Raw genomic sequence first — 19755 nt, 5'->3', positions numbered from 1 at the left:
ATAGGAGAGGACAGAAGACCATGGTAGAAAGGGAATGGGGGAGATGCTCCGAAAGGAGATAATGGGCAGATAAGAAGAGAAGGTATGAGAGGGAAACAAGAATGGGGACTGGTGAAGGAGAGGATGGGGGGCAGTTACTGAAAGTTTCAGAAATCAATGTTCATGCCATTAGGTTGGAGGCTGCCCAGACGGAATATAAGTTGTTGCTCCTCCAACCTGAGTGTGACCTCATCATGGCAGTAGAGGAGGCCATGGACTGACATGTCAGAATAGGAATGGAAAATAGAATTGAGATGGGTGGCCATTGGGAAATCCCACTTTTATGGGATATAGTACTTCATTTCAGATTTTTTCTCTTTGGATTCCACCATAATTCCTCATTTTACGTACCATAGATAGATTATAATTATTTTTACCCACAGTTGTATTCTACTAGAATGACAAGAATGATGTTAAATATTACTTCTAACCATAAATTATACTCTCATGTACAGGTACACCAATACTACAACTGTCTCCCAGAAGATAAAATTCCTTATGTTAACAGCCCTGGAGAGAAGTATAGAATTAAACAGCTGTTACATCAACTACCACCACATGACAATGAGGTAATTGTAATATTATATAACCTGTTGTGTGCACGGTTTGCAATAGACTCAGAATACCATAAAGTCTTCTACAACATAATAAAAGAAATCCAGCACATCGATATCCAATCTTTGCATGTTTGTGCTTCTCAGTTTCTCAGGTCCTGTCACATAATTGTGACAGTGTTAAACTTGATTCTTTTTAAAAACCTTAAATTGAAAATTAACTACATCAAAAACTCTAGCAATAATCATTGTTACATAGCTCAATATCATTGATGGAATCTCTTTTAGAGAATTTTTTATGGCTATACAAATATAAAAGTACTTGCACAGATATTAAACAACAACTGCACTACTTTTGTAAAGTTAATGTTTTTTTTTAAACCTACAGCACAATACATGCCCTTCGGCCCCAAAAGTTGTACCGAACATGTCCCTACCTTGGAAATTACTAGGCTTACCTATAGCCCTTTATTTTACTAAGCTCCATGTTCCTATCTAAAAGTCTCTTAAAAGACCCTTTCGTAGCTGCCTCCACCACTGTTGCTGGCAGCCCATTCCATGCACTCACCACTCTCTGAGTAAAACAACTTACCCCTGACATCTCCTCTGTACCTACTCCCCAGCACCTTAAACCTGTGTCCTCTTGTGGCAACCATTTCAACCCTGGGAAAAAGCCTCTGACTATCCACATGATCAGTGCCTCTCATCATCTTATACACATCTATCAGGTCACATTTTTTCTGGACTACTTCTGCATTTGTTGCCATTTTATGCTGAATGCCTGCTTATTAAAAATTATGTTGCATTGTTGACAAATGTGGCCTGATGAATCTTTTAACTCTCCTTTTAAAACTTAACTCAAAGAATACCATGCAGTTTTATAATTTAAGGATATAATAATCCTATTATCCCTAATATATAATCCACATAGTTAAACTGTCTAAGAATGTGATGACTAGGTTGATGTGTCAGAGTGACAAGCTGGCAGGATGTTTTTGGGGGTGTGGTCTTTCATTGCTTCACTGCTGAGTCACATTCTTCCTTTCTTTCAATTGAAAGTGCTCTATTCCTATCTTTTCCAAACAAAATCCAGATGTTGTGATGCTCCATTGCAGATCAGACTGTACCACCACATTGTTTTCCAGAGTGTTTTCATATTTGATATACTATATATCTATATAATTGTATAAATTATACAGTTGAGAGCATCCGGACTGGCTGCATCACTGCCTGGTATGGGAACTGTACTTCCCTCAGTCGCAGGACTCTGCAGAGAGTCGTGTGGACAGCCCAGCGCATCTGTAGTTGTAAATTTCCCATGATTCTGGACATTTACAAAGACAGGTGTGAGAAAAGGGCCCAAAGGATCATTGGGGACCCAAGTCACCCCAACCATAATCTATTCCAGCTGCTACCATCCAGGAAATGGTACAGGTACCACAGCATAAAAGCCAGGACCAACAGGCTCGGGGACAGCTTCTTCCACCATGCCATCAGACTGATTAACTCAAGCTGATCTGAGTGTTTTTCTATGTTACACTGACTGTTCTATTTATTATAAATGATTATGAACTACTATGATTGCACATCGCACATTTAGATGGAGACATAAAGATTTTTACTCATCTATGTGAAGAATGTAAGAAATAAAGTCAATTCAATTCAATCATTTTCCTTTCTTATTTTGAATTCATGGATTAATCAAGGAGTCATTCTTAATAGAGCACAGGAAACTGTGGCTTTGTTTAATCTATACATCTACACTAATGATCTGCAGACACAGCTAATATCCCACAACAGCAGATGGGGAATTTGAATTAACCAATGTAAGTTTTGTTTAAAATATAACTATGCCTCTGTAATGATGACCATGAAACTAACTGGTTGTTGTGGAAATTCATGTGGTTCACCAGTATCCCTTGGAAAGAAAACTGCCACTCTTTTCTGATATCCTCTATAGTTCCCCTTAAATAGCGTAACAAGAGACTAGGCTGACTCTTAGTGTCAAAATACAGTAAAAATACACCAAATGGACAATCTTCAAGGTACAAATATGGCAAACATTTCCAAATCTGTTTGACCTTGCACAGTCCTCATGAATATCTGAACTTCACTGTCTAAGTTTAGAGAGCTGTTCCATAAACAATAAAGGGACATCCTGCTGCAGCTGAATTTGTGGAATCATATCTTTGATGTAATCTCTGAGATTCTTTTGTATGCCCAATCAACTGACATGACAAGCCCACCATAAAAGGCAGCGCTCCCGTTTTTAGAGTGAGGTGAGATAAGCCCCGAGAATCCTCAAAGTTTAATAATTTCAGGATTTCAAACCAAAGCTAGGACTGATTATCATTTCTTACCTTCAAATGATTAATTAGCTGTCCTCCATGTTAATCAGCTCTTGGAAAAAGTACTTGGAATAGAAAGGACACAGTGTACTCTGGGTCAAAGACATCTGTGTCTATTACAAAGAGTATCTTCATAACAAAATCACTGACCAAACCTTGAAACAAATAATGTGAGAGAGTTAAGGTGGGTGCTAAGTATACTTGGCCTTGACTAAACCATTCTACCCAATAGTGATTCATTTGTCTATAAAAACGTTGGCAGTTATGAGCATAGCACAATCCTCATAGAGGTAAACTTCTTCTCAATATTATGCTTAAGGAAAGAAATTCAGAACTAATATAGAAACTTACAGCTGGGCATCCATGAGGACATCTTTGCAAGTGTATTTTACTGCAGTTTATTATCACATGGTCTATTCTACTTATGTATTACTAAATAAAGAAAGCTTTTGGCATGTTGGCTTTCATAAATCAAAGCATTGAATACAGGAGTTGGAATGTTATGTTGGAGCCGTTTAAGACATGCTGATACTTAATTTGGAGTACTGTGTGCAGTTTTGGTCACCTACCTACAGTAAAGATATCATAAGATTTAAAGAGTGCAGAGAGGTTTTACAAGGACATTGCCAGGACTTGAGGACTTGAATTAAAGAAAGGTTGAAGAGGTTAGGACTTTATTCCCCCAGAGCGTAAAAGAATGAAGAGAGATTTGATAGAAGTATACAAAGTTATGAGGGGTATGCGTGTGTGTGTGCGCCCTTAACTCCTGGTGGAGTCATCGGGGCACCGTCATGACAAGCTCTTTGCACCAATCTTTTTGGTGATTACTCATCGTACGGCGTGTCTTGGGCATCTGAAACCTGGCAGAGCCCATCCCTCTCCAGTTTTTTTTTAATGAGGTCAAGTTGCTAGCTCAACACTCGACACAGGCATGGCTGTGGAGTGTGCAAGGGGCCCGGCCGGATTCAAACTCGGGACCTCTCACCCCGCCACCAGCCACACACACATACAAAATTATGAGGGGTATATATAGAGGAAATGCAAACAGGCTTTCTCAGCTGAGGTTGAGTGAAACTCAAGTAAGAGGTCATAGGTTAAGGGTGAAAGATTTAAGGGGAACATGAGCAGGAATTTCTTCACTCAGAGGATAGTGAGTGTGTGGAATGAATTGCAAATAGAAGTGGTGGGTGCAGGTTCAATTTCAACATTTAATAGAAATTTGGAGAGGTACTTGGATGCCAGGTGTATGGAGGGATATGGTGTGGGTGAGGTCCATGGACTAGGCAGATCAATCGTTCAGCATAGACTGGATGGATCACAGGACCTGTTTCTGTGCTGTAGTGTTCTAGGACTCTAGGAAAAGCTAGATGTTTCCTTCTCGCCCAGTGTCATATATCATTTCAATGAGAAAAAATCATCTTGCTGAGCACATTGCTTTATATTTAAAACATTTCTGTGATTATGTGGTACATTTTCAGGTTCGGTATTGCAATTCACTTGATGAAGAAGAAAAGAAAGAACTACGACTTTTCAGCAGTCAAAGAAAAAGGGAAAGTTTGGGAAGAGGTACTGTTAGACCTTTCCCTATAACTATGACTGGTGCAATTTGTGAACAGGTAAGCAGTCATATCTTAAATAAAAGTCATTGTTAGCTACCCCAGAATTTGAAGTGACCAGTGAACCAATTCATCTTACTTTAAAAGGTATAGTTTGGGGAAAGAGGGCAGAGGTTTCACAGGAGTAGGCTTTTGTGAAACACAGTTGCTTCAACCTGCTTCCATATTCCATATTCCATAACTTTATGTAGTTATCACTTAAAAATTAATCATAACTTTTGACAGCATTGTCATTTTTTTATTTAACTTCCTTTCCAATGAAATGCACTGACTGTTTATTGTGGTGAAGTTCCACTTAAACCGGGAGTCAACCAGGAACCAATTTTCATCCCACAAAACATGATGCTGTATGTCTTAATTACTTGTCTAGGCTACCACAGTACACATTCCAATCCCTTGACCTCTAATGCCAAGAAAGTAATGCTTCAATCATGTGGGAATGCTACTTATTTGCATCTGCGCTCCATTCGTATTTGTTCCTTCACTGTTGCTAGCTCCAAATCTTACCAAACCCTACTGAAAGCACTTCTCCAGAAGTATAATTGGTGAATAAAGGGAGCTCACCTCCTCCATCACAGGGGCAACTTTGGGTGGTTTTAAATGCTGATCGTGCTAACAAAGACCAGATCCTATCAAATGAATTATTACAAAATAAATGCCATTCTCCATGCTGGTACAGTGCAGTAGGTTTCTTCAGTTCGTAAAACTTGCACCCTATCCCACTTTGATGTTCCTTTCTGCTCTCTTATTTCATTGCTCTAATGGTATCCTAATTCCGTCATTTCAAACCAGAATTAAGTGATGACAAATTGTATGCTGTAGTACAAAAACAGCTTCTGATCAAAGTGACTAGATTCTAACTCTTCTCCCCCTTCATCCCCCACCCACACATCTCTGAGTTGATTGATGATTCTATTTATTCGGGGTTGCAGTCCCAGTTAATAATTGGGAAAAATCTACAAGTGGAGAATAATATATAATTTAGCCACCATTTGCAGATTTTTCCAACTGTTAACAGTTATTTTGGGCTCCTTCATGTGCTTTACATCTTCTGGTGTTACATGCTCCTCAAGTGAAAAGAGTAAAAAAAACTCTGCTTTCCTGTGATTGCTTATTCTCTTTGAGACGTGTTATCAGTATAATCTCGTTAGTAACATTTATCTAAGCAATACAGGAAACCCTTGACCAAATCATTACATTTATTCATTTCCTTGTCCCTGAGCCTTGAGTGACTTAGCTGTCACTCATTGTTACCAAATCTGGGTGCAATGTCTGGAATTGAAGCTTCATCATGCAATGTTTATTTGAAGTTCAACTCAAAGATTGCGAGTGGAGAGCAAGTAACAAGAAAAAATGTAGAAAGGAGCCTTGAAAATGTGCTTGGAAGAGGAGCAACAAAGAAGAATTATATAAGCATTATTGGTCTTTGCCTCTAAAATGATCCTACGAGTAATGAATTCTCTTACTCTGTGCACGCTCTAACTGACATAAAAATACAATCTGTTCTAGAATTAATGACAATACAAGTTAAAAAGTGAGCTTTTCATAAATTGGAGAAGCAACTAAGGTTTACCATTTTGAAATTTGCATAACAATTGAAGCTGTGATCACTAATCTGGATATTGTCTAAAAATTATTTTCTTTATATTTATGTAATTGCTGATACTTACCAGGTATGTTTTAAAATGTGAAATGGGCCCTAATGTTATCTTTAATTGTAAATTAGTGTGGAGGACAAATCAGTGGAGGAGACATTGCTGTATTTGCCTCACGAGCAGGCCATGGGATTTGCTGGCATCCTCGCTGCTTTGTCTGTGCAACGTGCAATGAACTGTTGGTGGACCTTATTTATTTTTATCAAAATGGAAAGATATATTGTGGGAGACACCATGCTGAGCGTTTGAAGCCCAGATGTGCAGCATGTGATGAGGTAAGTCAGCTAAAAAGCATTAATTTAAAAGAATAGTTTGTAATATTAAAAAGGTTACTTTTAAGCCTGAATATGATTATGTATGACTAATAAATTAAAACACAGTATTTATCATAATTATGAATCTTTTCCTATTCTGCACAATTTCAGAATTCACATTCCTTAAATTATGATCTGATAAGATTCTAAAGGGGAATGGCAAGATAGATGTTAAGATATTTTGTCCAATCAAAAATTCTCAAAAAAGGGACATAGTTCCAAGATTAGGAAGCAATAATTTAAAACAAAGAAGCTTTGGAGCAACTCCAGAAGGTGATAAATCTCTGTAATTCTCTACCCCAGAGGATCATGGAGGCTAAATCACCGGGCATATTTAAAATGTAATCAGATGCATTTTTGAAAAATCATGGGATTGGGGTATTAGGGGAATTAGCACAGTAGAGATGAGGCTTGCGTCAGATCAACTATGATCATATAGAATGATTAGGCAGGTTTGAGGGACTGAGTGACCTACTCATGCCCCTTGTTTCTTATGTCTTGTGAATATTCTTGTGCAAGCTAGGAGATACTGAGCTTGTGGGACTTTGGCATTTAACATATACGAACATTTTTTATATTAAAAAAATGAATTCAGTAAGTCAAAGTGATTCACAGAAAAAAAATCTATTTCCTGAGCTGGCATTTGCTTTTCAAAATGTCATCTGATGAAAAAAAAAATGTTATTATTGGATTCGCCCTGTAAACAGGGCAAAACAATTTGCTTCACAGAGATGCATTATGGACACCAGCACTTCAGTGTACATGCCACACTAAAGGAAGAAAAAGTGGAATATGCATGGATGATTTAAGTTACCTTATAACACTTCTCATGAATCACCTCACTGAAAATGTAGCATCCACTTCTAATTTGGAAACCTGGTGGCAAAGGTGAGGGACATTCACAGGAAACATAGCTTTAGCGCCTTCACAAAGCACAGTACTTGCTCCATTTAAAGGAGTAATTATCTGTTGTAGTGTTACTGAGCAGTCAGGTACTTCAACAGGCCACAAGATTCCAGCAACAACTGTTGTGAGAGCTTTGGTAAGCTCAGAGCAACACATAAAATTTCATATCACTTTTCCTTGGATATTCAATTGGTGGTCACATCTCTGGGTGAGCAGCACAACCATGAGGAAAAGGAGTGGGCATACAGGCAAAGCAGACATGGTGGGAGACCCCAAAGAACTATAAGCAAACAGGCTCTTGTTCACAAATATTTCAGGAGCAATATTAGTAGTCGGTAAGCTTTGCTAAAGCAGTAGTGACCAAGATCCATTCCCTGCAGAAGAGCACGGGTTCCACACCACTGTCCAAATTGTGCTGACTGTACATATGAAAGTCACTGTTACCCTGAACTCCTAAACCAGAGGTTTAAGGACCAAATAAACTCCTCATTTAACATTCCATGCAACCCATGTGAATCTGGAGCTCTTACATGCAGGAAGTTTCAAGTGCAGTTATTGTGTGAATGTGTAACTCATGCCATGAAAACCCTTATTGAATTGCAACTGGTGAGTTTATCCACAGAGAATCAATGGTAACTCCAATTTTCAGCCACAACACCACACGAGAGTTAGTTCTTCAGATAAGAGAGCTATCTCTCTTTCTGTGGCTTCTCGCCCTACTTGGTCAGACTATCTGTTGCTGGTATAACTGGACTAGAGGCCCCTCAGAGCCTGGTGAAGAGCAGCTCCAGTATCCTGGTACCTGGAGTGATCTGGGAGTACTTGGTGTAGGTTTATATTCTTGTCATTTGTGCTTGCTCACTATGTACTCATTTTGGGGCACATCTTCCCCACTTGATATCTTGCCAAGGAGGAAGAGCAGACCCGGTGAAAAGCCCTCTTAGTTAAGCTGTTAGGTTGCACCTCTTGCGTGATGGATTTTGCTAAACTTGTGCGTATTTAAGTTACTAGTACTGCAGGTCAATTTAGCATTTAATAATGTTAATGTCATTTAATAGTACTAATGGCATTTAATAATATTGATATTACTCTAGTACACCAATGAATGTACGCATTATTCTCTCTGTTTCAAGACTAAACAACTGTTTTGGGGGCTAGTGTTTGGCAAAATAGTTTCATAGAAGTTCACATTCAAAAGTGAAAATGGTCTCTAACATCTGTTCAGAGTTTCTTGTCTGCCACCTGCTATTCTCACTGTCCATCTGCTATTCTCACTGACTCAGTAAAGTACTTCAAGCCAGTTACACATTGAAGGATCTGTCTCATGATAGTACCTCTCCCAAGGGTATGTTCAGAAGAAAGTTTTCTTCACAGTAAACCTATCTTATATTGTGTTTTATATCATCCTGATTTCTAGTCCTATGGGGTTGTGAATTATGCCAAAAGATTTTATCATTGAAACCCCGGGTTCCTTGCGCTGCGTACATCTAGGGAATACTCACTCCAGTGAGATCCAAGAGATTAGGATGGATGGCTTCCTCATCCCAAACCCCAGTTTGTGTGAATGCTGTGTAATTTGCTACCGTTACAGCTTGGTGCCAAGAAATAACAGGCAGCACACTGCATACAATCAAAGGAATTATATTTATGAATGTTAACTTAAATAAAGGGTTAGTAAAGAAAAGAAAGAATAAAAACAAAAAAGGCCCATTATAATTAAACAGTCAAATGTGCACAAGTTGGAGCTCAACTCTTCCAAAAGTCAAATTCTCCGATCTTCAGAGACCTCAGCTTGCTCTATTGAATCACAGTCCCCCCGTCGAGTGGAATCCTACGACCGTTCTCTCCAGTGTCTTCTTTCTGCATCTCCTGCCGAACAAAGACCCCAGCTCACACCACAAAAAAACCACTCCCCTGATTGGATGGCTCATCCATGATCTCTAACCATAACCCAAGCACTGCTTCTACAGAAAGACCATGACATTAGCAGTGAAACTTTTACCAGGGTATTTGTTACATCATTGCTGATCAATGCAGGTTTGAAAATGTAACTACCTCTGTACAACGGTATGTTTTGTTCAGCTGAATAATATCAAACATATATTTATTTTTATAGATAATATTTGCTGATGAGTGCACAGAGGCTGAAAGTAGGCATTGGCATATGAAACATTTCTGCTGTTTTGAGTGTGAAACTGCCCTGGGAGGCCAAAGATACATCATGAAAGAAGGTCGGCCCTATTGTTGTAACTGCTTTGAGTCTCTATATGCAGAATATTGTGATACATGTGGTGAACATATAGGTAAGTCTGACTTTTATATTTATAGAGCATTTAGAACCTGTATGTATTAGTTAGCAAATTCAATGATGCTGCCATAGCTGGCATTTATTGTTCATCCCTAATTAGAATTCCAAATGCATTCCACTTCATTCATTGATCTGGAGTCACAAATGGGCCAAAACAGGTATGCAAGGCAGATTTTCTTGTTTGAAAACGTGTGCACTATTCCTTAAAAAAAGCGGTTTAGTAGTTTTACTGATTCTAGCTTGTTGTTGCAGATTTTTTTTTAAATTTCCCAGCTACTGATACTGGATTCAAACTTCTACCTCTTTAGTCTGTCATCCAGGCATCCAGGGTGTTAATCTTGTAATTTAACCATTATCCTACTATTCTCTGTTTAAGCAAAGAATTACTCCAGCTCATTTTGATGATTAGACTTATTTAGTATGTTAAGTGGTAGACTGATGGAAGCTTAGAGACAGAAATAAGTAAGTTTTTTGCTTTTGATTTTTATTAGTTATTAGGTCAGAGACCAATGATTTCCTATAAGGGAAATCTTTAAATGTTGTGAAAAAATCACAGGTAAATGGAGATGACAGTATGCAGAGGGTTTTTATCTTCAGTTGCTCTAGATGTAGCATTCTAGACTCTAAATCTTCTTTAAGTAAATTTCACAATTTCTCTCCTGCTTTCTTCAGTAGTGATTTCAAATTGATGGTTCCACGGTCAGAAAAAAAGTCTTCCTAGTCACTCTCATAAATTTCTGTAAATAGATTTTTTTTAATTCAATAGCCTTTTAGTTGCTCTGTAGTGGGAAGTAATACCAGTAGATGGCAAATATATTCCCTGACTATTTTCATTCTGGTGAATCTCTGCTGAATGGTTAGATATCAATTTATAATGTGCACAACACTACATACAGTTTCTATTTGCAGCAAACCAATGTTTTGTACAAATTTGTCCCTATTTTTATTGTAAGCTTCTAAGCCCCAACTTATAAAATACAACCCCATCTTTATATAATGGTATAAACTATTTGGACTTTTTCTAAACTTTTCTCTCTTCCTTCCAATACCTCAATGACTCTTCATTGTCTTTTGCTGTTCTTACAGTGTGGTTTCACTGTGAGATGTTCGTTAAGTAATTCAGTAACCTGCACTTATAATTCAGAGATGAGAGTTCACAGCCCTTACATAATTGAAAGATTTGCATCAATAAATTAAATCTGCATTTTTTTAAAAAAGTACCTAGTCTCATCTAGTTTAATAGCATGCTTTAGAAAATGAAATCTGTCATTATCCAGTCTCAGTGAGATTTTCAGATTCGTGGCAATGTGTATGCCTCTTAAATATCCTCCAATGTAATTTGGCAAGCTGTTCACTTGCATCAAAGCTGTTACTTGGAAATTTAAGATTAAATTTTGACAGTTCACCTGGTATTCGCATAGGCACTGAATTCAGAAACTGTAAGCTCGAGCCCAGCCCTGTCAATCTTACACAATACTCTACATGAACATGTTGGACTGGTATCTAAGTGAGCAGAGTAGTTCCACAGACTAGTCTAGTGACATCCTGGCAGAGCTGTACTCTCAATCCTAACTACATTCTGTTCTTAGAGCCTGAAATTTCACTAATCTCATTAGTAGGAAGTTATAATTAGGGAGATAAAAATGGGACATGTTAGAAAATAATAAAATGCAGGTTCAACATAGATTTTGTAAAGAAGCATTGGAATTTTAAAAAAGTTTTTTGAGGTTGTAATTTGCAGAATGGATACAGTCAATATGAGTTAATGTCATGTATTTGGATAGATAATATTTGATACAGTCCCACACGAGTAATAAAATTAGAGTGCAAAGCTTTGGGGTAATATACTGGCATTGTCTGAGAATTGGTTAAGAGATAGAAAACAGACATAAATTGAGATGCTGGGACAGTGGGGTATTATAGGGATCAGTAATGAAGCTCCAGTTCTTCCCAACCTTATATTTGATTTGAATTAATATGATTAATGCTGATCATGCAAATCCAGGCAGTAGTGTGGTCTGTGAGGAGGATGCAGAGGGGTTTCAGGGTGATTTAGACAAGCTAAGTAAATATTATATGGCAGAGGGAATGTAGTGTGGAAGTACGTGAAAACTGAGAGATAGGAAGGTGTTAGTGTTCACAGGGTGTCTTTTTACATAAATTGCTGTGAGTTAACCTGCAGGTTTAACAAGCAATTAGGAAGGCAAAGGAAGTTGCTCTTCACTGCGAGACAGTATGAGTACAAGAGCAGGTATACAGGGATTATATCTGAAATTTGGTACATCTCATCTCCATCTCTGATTTGCTGATGGTACAAAGATAGGTCAAAAAATACGTTGTTAAAGGGACAACAGTGGGCATCTAATATATATGGATAAATTAGAGAGTTGATAAAGATCAGGGAAATAGTGAATAACATGGGAAAATTGAAATTGTCCATTTTGGGAGAAAGATTTTAAAAGGAACTTCTTATCTAAATGGTGAGAAATTGAGGAGGTCTGTGATGCAAGGGGATCTGTGTGTTCTAGTGCATGATTCATAAAAGCTAATATGAGGGTAAAGCAAGAAATTGGAAAGCTAATAGAATGCTATCACTTCTATCAGGGAAAATTACGGTAAGTACATAGTTGGGACGTTTGCTTCAATTACATAGGACATATCTGTTTGGAGACTGAAAATCTGTATACAGTATTTAAAGGAAGTGGTTAAAATGTAATTGAAACAAGTTGGAGAAGGTAGGTTTACAAGACTAATACTTGGGATGAATGACTTGCCTTGTTAGGAAATATTGGAGAGGCTTGACTTGTAAGTGTAAGAATTGGTAGCAAGGGGTGACTTGATCAAATATATTTGATTCTGAGAGCCCTAACAGAGTGGATGTGAAGATGTTTCTTCTTGTGGAAGAATCTAAAAATAGACCTCAACATTCTAAAAAAAAATTTAAATACTTATTTAAGATGGATGTGAGGTGATTTTCGTTGTTTCCTCTTGAGTCTTTGACATTCTTTTCCTGACTGTGCAGTGGAATCAGTCTTTTGAATACTTCTAAGGTATAGGGAAACATATTCTTGATAAGCAAGAATAGGGAAGGCTCCCACAAATGGATGGGAATGCAAAGTTAAAATTCACCATGATTTTACAAATGACAAAGGAGCTTGAGGGGCTTATTCCTGCACTTTGTATATTGGATTACAAATCTGGCATGTACTACTGAATATACTATCTGGTGTGTGTTGTCAACTGAAACAGAGGCAGATTTCCTACATGTATGCTTTTTGAATTGTTCTGTCAATTTGTTTAAATCACTTAATGTTACTCAGTTTAAGTACTCTACAGTTAACAAAATTTAGAAGGGCCAAATCTGCAATAACTGATGTGCTTTTCTTCTAAAATGTAGAAAATGAGATGGTAAAATATTTAGTATCCCAAATAATTGAAAAAAGGGAAAATTATGCTTTATCCTGAATACAAAACAAGATAAGGTGCAGATTTTTTTTGCTTTTAATAGATAGAGTAAATAATAAATAAATTATATATGGTAGTTTCAGAATAAGTAGCAAGCCAGCAAATGGTAATGGAGTAACAGGTTCCAAGGCAAGAGGTGGTAGAGGTACATAGGGGAATCCAGCCTTTATTCTAGAAAGTGGTCATTATTTTGAAACTGGCTGTTGTGTTTCATCTGAATGCTCCAGTAACCTCCCACATCCCAAAAATGTGCAGGTTGATTGAGCACATTAATGTTATTCCTAGTGCCCAGAATTTGGGAGGAGTCGATGAGAATGTGAAGAGAATAATAATATGATATTAGTGTCCAATTAATGAAAACGGTGTTTGGTGGACAGAAGTTTTTGTTTCTTTTCTGTATGAGTCTGAGATTTGTACAGGCACTTACAATTAAAACAAATCTATGTATCTTGTAAGTGGTTAACTATATATTGGCTGAAAACATTGCCCTTGTATAAGTGAAGGCAAAACCATCCAAGATTGCCACTCTTTATCAACATCTTTTCTGGAAATCTGAATGTAACTATATGTACGATCTTGTTTTCCACAGAAACAATGATGATCAGTTGAACAGAGTATTTGTTTTATTTGTGCACTTTAGCTCACTCCCAGAATATGTTTACAAGCTTTTGGGAGAGCAGTAGGTTGATGGATTAAAACTACTATGGGAAACATAATTGAATATTGATCATCATAGTGTGTGATCTTTACAGACCATGGTTTGTTTTTTTGCTCTCAGTTATAGCATTCAGATGAAATTAGCCTGATATGCTTGAACATTGATTTTCCTCTGAAGGGAGTGGAACATTGTATGGCTTATTTTTTTTAAGTAATCAACTTAATACTTTGTCAAAAGTTTATTATTTTCTCTACATGAACTTTTAGTGGGTATACTGCTCATTGTCCATGTGATGTCAGTTGTATTTTTATATGGTACAAATGAAAATAAGGCAAAAGCAAGTAAGCAGGCTAAGGTGTTTTTCTTTCTGATTACTCTATACAGTGAACTAATTATAAAAAAATTAAACTTCATTTTATTAAGGTATTGACCAAGGGCAAATGACATATGATGGTCAACACTGGCACGCTACTGAGTTGTGTTTCTGCTGTGCACGCTGCAAGAAGTCATTACTTGGACGACCTTTCCTGCCCAAGCAAGGACAGATATTTTGTTCCAGATCATGCAGCCTTGGGGAGGATGCTAATGGCTCGGATTCTTCAGACTCTGCCTTTCAAAGTGCACGATCGAGAGAGTCCCGGCGTAGTGCTAGAATAGGCAGAAACAGCAGTAAAGTAGAAGATAAAAGACAAACACTTTCACAACCTTCAATGAGTAGGTATTCCACAGATATTGATCCTCTTTCTCAGCAAATGGACATGCTTAGTCTTGCTGGCCAAGCTGCCAGCTTAAACAAAGAGGCACTATGGAAAACCAGAGATACCTATCAATTCGATGATAATTCTACTGAGAGGACTACATTTTCAGAAAGACCTTCTCAGCCTCTCAGTCAATACAGTGTAAGGACTGAATTTAATCCAACACAATGTATAACTAATCAAACTGAAATGTGGGGAAAAGAATTTAATACAAAGAGAAGTTCAACTGCTGCCTTGAAAGATCGTAGTGATAGTTTTATTCAAGAAAAGAAAGATGATTATTATCCTGCAACAGTCAGAACTCAAGAAAGTTTCAGTAGTGCTTCAACCCATAGTATTCCTGAATCTCGATCAAATCCAACTGTGCAAGGATACGAGATGGAAAGAGAATTGATTTCTCATCAGTGTCGAACCAGACATCCAATCAGTGCACTAAGTTTCACTGATCAGCTGACACTTCTGGAACAAACCCCAAGGGAGTCAATCGAATCTCTTGCACTTTCAAATGCAACAGGTACAGTATTAGATCTGATTAATTATTAATTAAAAGAAATGTATTGGCTAATACTATTACTGAGTTGTAAGGAGTCCACCTTAGAAATAGAATAGAGACTGCATGTTCAATTTTTGATGTGTGCTGAGTCATCTGATTACTGCTTTAAAAAAAGGTTCTATTAAGTATGTCCCACATCCATTTTGGCAATGACAAGATGACTAAACACTTACTATCATCACCAGCATTCTCAAAGTTATCAAAGCTTCTGAATATGGCAAACAAAACTGAGAGAAGACCATGGACAATAAGGGAAAAATAAACTCTGGGTAATTAGTCCTTCACCCAATTTAGGAGATCAAAATTTGTCCTGAAGATCAAGCAACCCATTCTTAGCCCATTGTTTATTTACTTGCCTTTTACTTTAGACAATTTCTGGTCCAGTCAAGAACCTATCTACCTGTCTCTTGAAAGGAATTGTAATTTTAATAACAACTATTCCCTATTCCTTTCCTATCAGTAAAATTCATATTCAATCTTCTCATTATTTTACGAATTTATGTTGATACTTCTACTTCTGTGAGTCCTGAGTAAATTGACCAAACATGCTAGGCCTCTCTGCGTAACAATGTTTTCTTCCATAATGAATCAATGGCTGAGTGTTCCAAAACTAGATATAATCCCGTCAGGTGTCATTTTACTGACAATGTATAAGAGAAAGGTATCCATTACTTTACACTCAATGTGGACACTGATTACTTTCAAGTCAAGTTTATTGTTATTGAATTATATACATGTATTCTGTCAAACAAACCAATGCTTCTCCAGAGCAGGATGTAAAGCACGGTAGTACATACAACACACAAAAACTTTGGAAAGTAAGAATTAAATCTATAAATGAATTACGCATAGATAAACAAAGTGCATAAATTAAATATTGTACTTTGGTTGTAGCCTTTTTATAAAGTAGCCTGCTATTGATGAAAATGCATTTATCTAAATTCTACGTAACAAGTTTTGAGTATACTTATTTTCATTCACAGTTCAACTTTCACCAAGATAGGATGTTCCTTCCATTCTCTGGAAAATAGGAAATACTCCAGTTATCATATTTATTTGGACTGTGATTTAATAATTTTCAATTAACCCTAAGAAGCCCTGCAATGAGAATTAACAAAATGACCGACGCAAGCAGTTCTGAAATATCTCAAATGTGGAAGGTGAAAGTTAGCCAAAGCAGGAAACGTATATGTGGCTTATTCAAGTGGGAATATTTCAGTGTAAACATCAAAGTAACAATGAAGCGGTTTTTTCACTATGCTAACTTCATCTGCGCCATCAACAGGTCATTTCACTGGCACACACTCCAGACTCAAAGCGTCTGGACCCTTCTTCAATGAACCATAACAATGTTTCTGGGTCAGAGTAGTCTAGAATATCCAGGAAGAGATCAGACTCAAGAGTCTGAAGAGTTAATGCTGTCAGTAACTATGCGGAAGGAGTCAACCTGCTGGACAACTGGGCCTGCACTTGCTGCAGTCTCAGCTGACCTGATTGCCAGTCTGATTTCATCCACCCTGGCCTTTTCTGAATCCAGAACTTCCATCTCATCCTTGCCGGAGCTTTGGTACTCTGTCAGTGGGTTGCGGGTCACATTTGCTGTCTTATGCTGGCCACTGGTCCTCAAGGCACAGATCTTTGATGTTCCCAAACTTTTTTTTAATTATTCAGGATCTATGTGTCAAACAATTTAAAAATATTACCAGAATTATTTAAATGTTAAGAGTAAATGCCCACATATACAGTGTACAAGGACAGTGCACATGTACAGAAGATAATTAAAACATTCAAAATAACTTTCATTTTCACCTGGCAACTAATGTCTCCTCCTGATTTCGGTGATAGACTTGTCCTAATGAATTAAAAATAAGTTTAAAGATTTTTGATGATTAACTTTATTTGTCTCATGTATATAGAACCAGAATTAGGCCATTTCATCTATCAAGTCTGCTCCACTATTTCATCGTGACTGATCCATTTTTCCTCTCAGCACCAATCTCCTGCTTTCTCCTGTATCCCTTCATGCCCTGACCAATCAAAAATCTATCAACCTCTGCCTTAAATATACATAAAGATTGCCTCCACAGCTGCCTCTGGTAATGAATTCCACAGATTCACTATTCTCCCACTAAAGAAATTCCTCCTCATCTCTGTTCTAAATGGACAGCCCTCTATTCTGAGGATGTGTTCTCTGGTCCTAGACTCTCCCTTCATAGGAAACACCCTCTCCACATTTACTCCATCAAGGCTTTTCACCATTCAATAGGTTTCAACTAGGTCATCCCTCATTCTTATGAATTCTAATGAATACAGACCCTGAGTCATCAACTGCTCTTCATATGTCAAGCCAATCATCTTGAAACCTACCATGATTGGTGTCGTTTGCATCAACGACCATGATGGTGTGCTGGGCCCAGCAATGCTTCTGACTCCAACGTAGCATGCCCACATCTTACTAACCCTTGGAAACAAATTTCAAACACTGTTTAAAGCCATGCTTAGCTTATTTTGAAAAGCTATTTTAAATTAGGATTCTATAGACAACAAACTTAATGAAAGTCTTTCCTATACATCAGCTGATTTTTAGTATTCTTCGATGGCTAATTATATTTACACAAAATTTAAAAGGCCAAGAAAGAAATTCATTTTAGAGATTCAGATTCAAAAATTTGAAAGTAATTTTAATTTGATTTTCATTAGTTTCAAAGAAATTTAATTCTATTCTTGTATGTAAGATGTAGTATTTTATTCTAAACCAATTTCTCAGTTTTTAATGTTACAAATAAATAATTATTTTTTCAGCGGCTTCAACAGAAGGTGGTGCCAGGCGCCAAGAACATTTGTCCAGGTTTTCAATGCCAGATTTGAGCAAAGACTCTGGTATGAATGGATCGGAAAAACTTAGCAACATGGGTACACTCAACTCTTCTGCGAGATTTAGAAGCACAGAGTCCATTCGAAGCCTGAACTCTGCTCAGCAGTACCAGGATCTGCAGCCACCCCTGGACAGACTAAGGCACCCTTTGCAGTATAGACAATCATCTACTCAAGGAAGACTGCCACCAGGGTTTGACTGCCCAGATGGTGCCATAAGCAACCGGATGCAAACTGGCATGAGTGCCAGAATCACACCCATGAGTGAACGGACACAGAGACGTATGCATAATCAGGAGAACAACTCTCGCCAGCATCGCCACAGATCAAGGAGATCCAGACGGTCTCGTTCCGATAATGCTCTTCACCTTGCTTCTGACCGACCCTATCAAATGAGGGACAGGTCACACATGTTTTCAGGTGAAGATTATGATCAGTTACTGATGCGGAGAAACAGCAGGGATGCATTTGGAAATGGTCAGTTGAGGGATCCATACAGTCGGTATCCTAGAACAGCGTCTGACTTGACACTGCAGAACCAAGTAGGTGAAAAGTTGCGCAGACCTTATTTTAACGACCATGATGATTGGTGTTCCACCTGTTCCTCCTCCTCAGAATCTGAGGAAGAAGGATACTTTCTAGGCCAACCCATTCCACGTCCTGTTCAGCTTCGTCCCATCACTAGCGATGAATTTATGTATGGTTATAATTCACCTATTCCTTTATCATCCTCCCTGAGTGGCAGATACCAGTCACATTATAGGAAGAGACAAAAAAGCAAGAACTGTGTTATCTCATAACATTTTGCACAATTTATTTCTAGCAAGAATGTAAACTAAAAAGTTGCACTCGCATTAATTATTAAGAAGTAACATTGGCCAAGGCAATATGACTTATCAGTATTTAAAAGCTACTACAATATTACTGTGGTTAAATGAAGGAGTTTTTGCTTGCTTTTTCGGTTTGTCTTTTTTTTGTAATATAATATCTAATATACATTCTACAGTTATAGTCTATCAAATGCATAGTAATCATTACTAGAATTCCATTGCCTGCATAGCTGTGAGCATGTTTACAACTTAAGGTATTTGTCAATGATCTAATTGTGCACTGTATTTTCCTTTCACTGCCAGTGTTATAGATCAAGTTTAACAATCAATATACCAAACAATGTTACAGAACTGCTTAACCTATTGTGTTTAAAATGCAATGTGATAATTAAAGTTAAAATTTCACTAAGTTAATTATATCTTCTGTACATATCATGCAAACAAGGATTTCTAAAGAAATATTTTTATATTTTGTAATGTAAAAAGTGTTTTGAGGTAGTAGTTCATGCATGTTCACTTTATTTGTGCTGTTTTCAATGGAAATTTATTAAAAAGTTGCATCCTTTAGCTAGTTTTTTTTGTTTTTTTTAACTTGCAATTTTCTTCAACTAGTTATCTTCAAAAGGTTCATACATTGTATGGCTAATATTTACAAATAATTTTCAAAATTGGTCCAGATACACAATTCATAAATACCTAGTCGGTTAAGTTTACCTCATGAGAATTTTGTAGTAATGGTTATGTGAATAGTTGTGTTGCTTTCCTTCTCTCCCTTCACCAAACTTTGTAACTTTCTTGTGAAAATACCTTCCAAAGACTGGATAAAGGACAAGTAATTTGTAATATTACAGGTACAGAATTCTGCAAACAGAACATT

The 19755-nt window shown here is 37.3% G+C and overlaps 1 protein-coding gene across 7 annotated transcripts in view; it reads left to right on the top strand.

Moving 5' to 3' along the window:
• prickle2b (prickle homolog 2b) overlaps positions 1–19449 on the top strand; it is a 210387-nt gene extending 190938 nt beyond the window's left edge. For 6 of the 7 annotated variants that reach the window (XM_073072318.1, XM_073072316.1, XM_073072319.1 and 3 more), the window contains 6 exons: positions 495–608; positions 4420–4557; positions 6284–6487; positions 9549–9735; positions 14287–15135; positions 17977–19449. In XM_073072318.1, the coding sequence (XP_072928419.1) occupies positions 495–608; positions 4420–4557; positions 6284–6487; positions 9549–9735; positions 14287–15135; positions 17977–18848 (2364 nt within the window). In that variant the 3' untranslated portion in view covers positions 18849–19449. The remainder of the gene's footprint in view (positions 1–494; positions 609–4419; positions 4558–6283; positions 6488–9548; positions 9736–14286; positions 15136–17976) is intronic. The other variant, XM_073072317.1, reaches the window with a different exon arrangement.
• The last annotated feature ends 306 nt before the right edge of the window (positions 19450–19755 follow it).

Source organism: Hemitrygon akajei, chromosome 19 (genome assembly GCF_048418815.1).
Source record: "Hemitrygon akajei chromosome 19, sHemAka1.3, whole genome shotgun sequence".
Classification (NCBI taxonomy): Eukaryota; Metazoa; Chordata; class Chondrichthyes; order Myliobatiformes; family Dasyatidae; genus Hemitrygon; species Hemitrygon akajei.
Note: the sequence above shows the minus strand (reverse complement) of the source record. Positions and strands in the feature narration are given on the sequence as shown.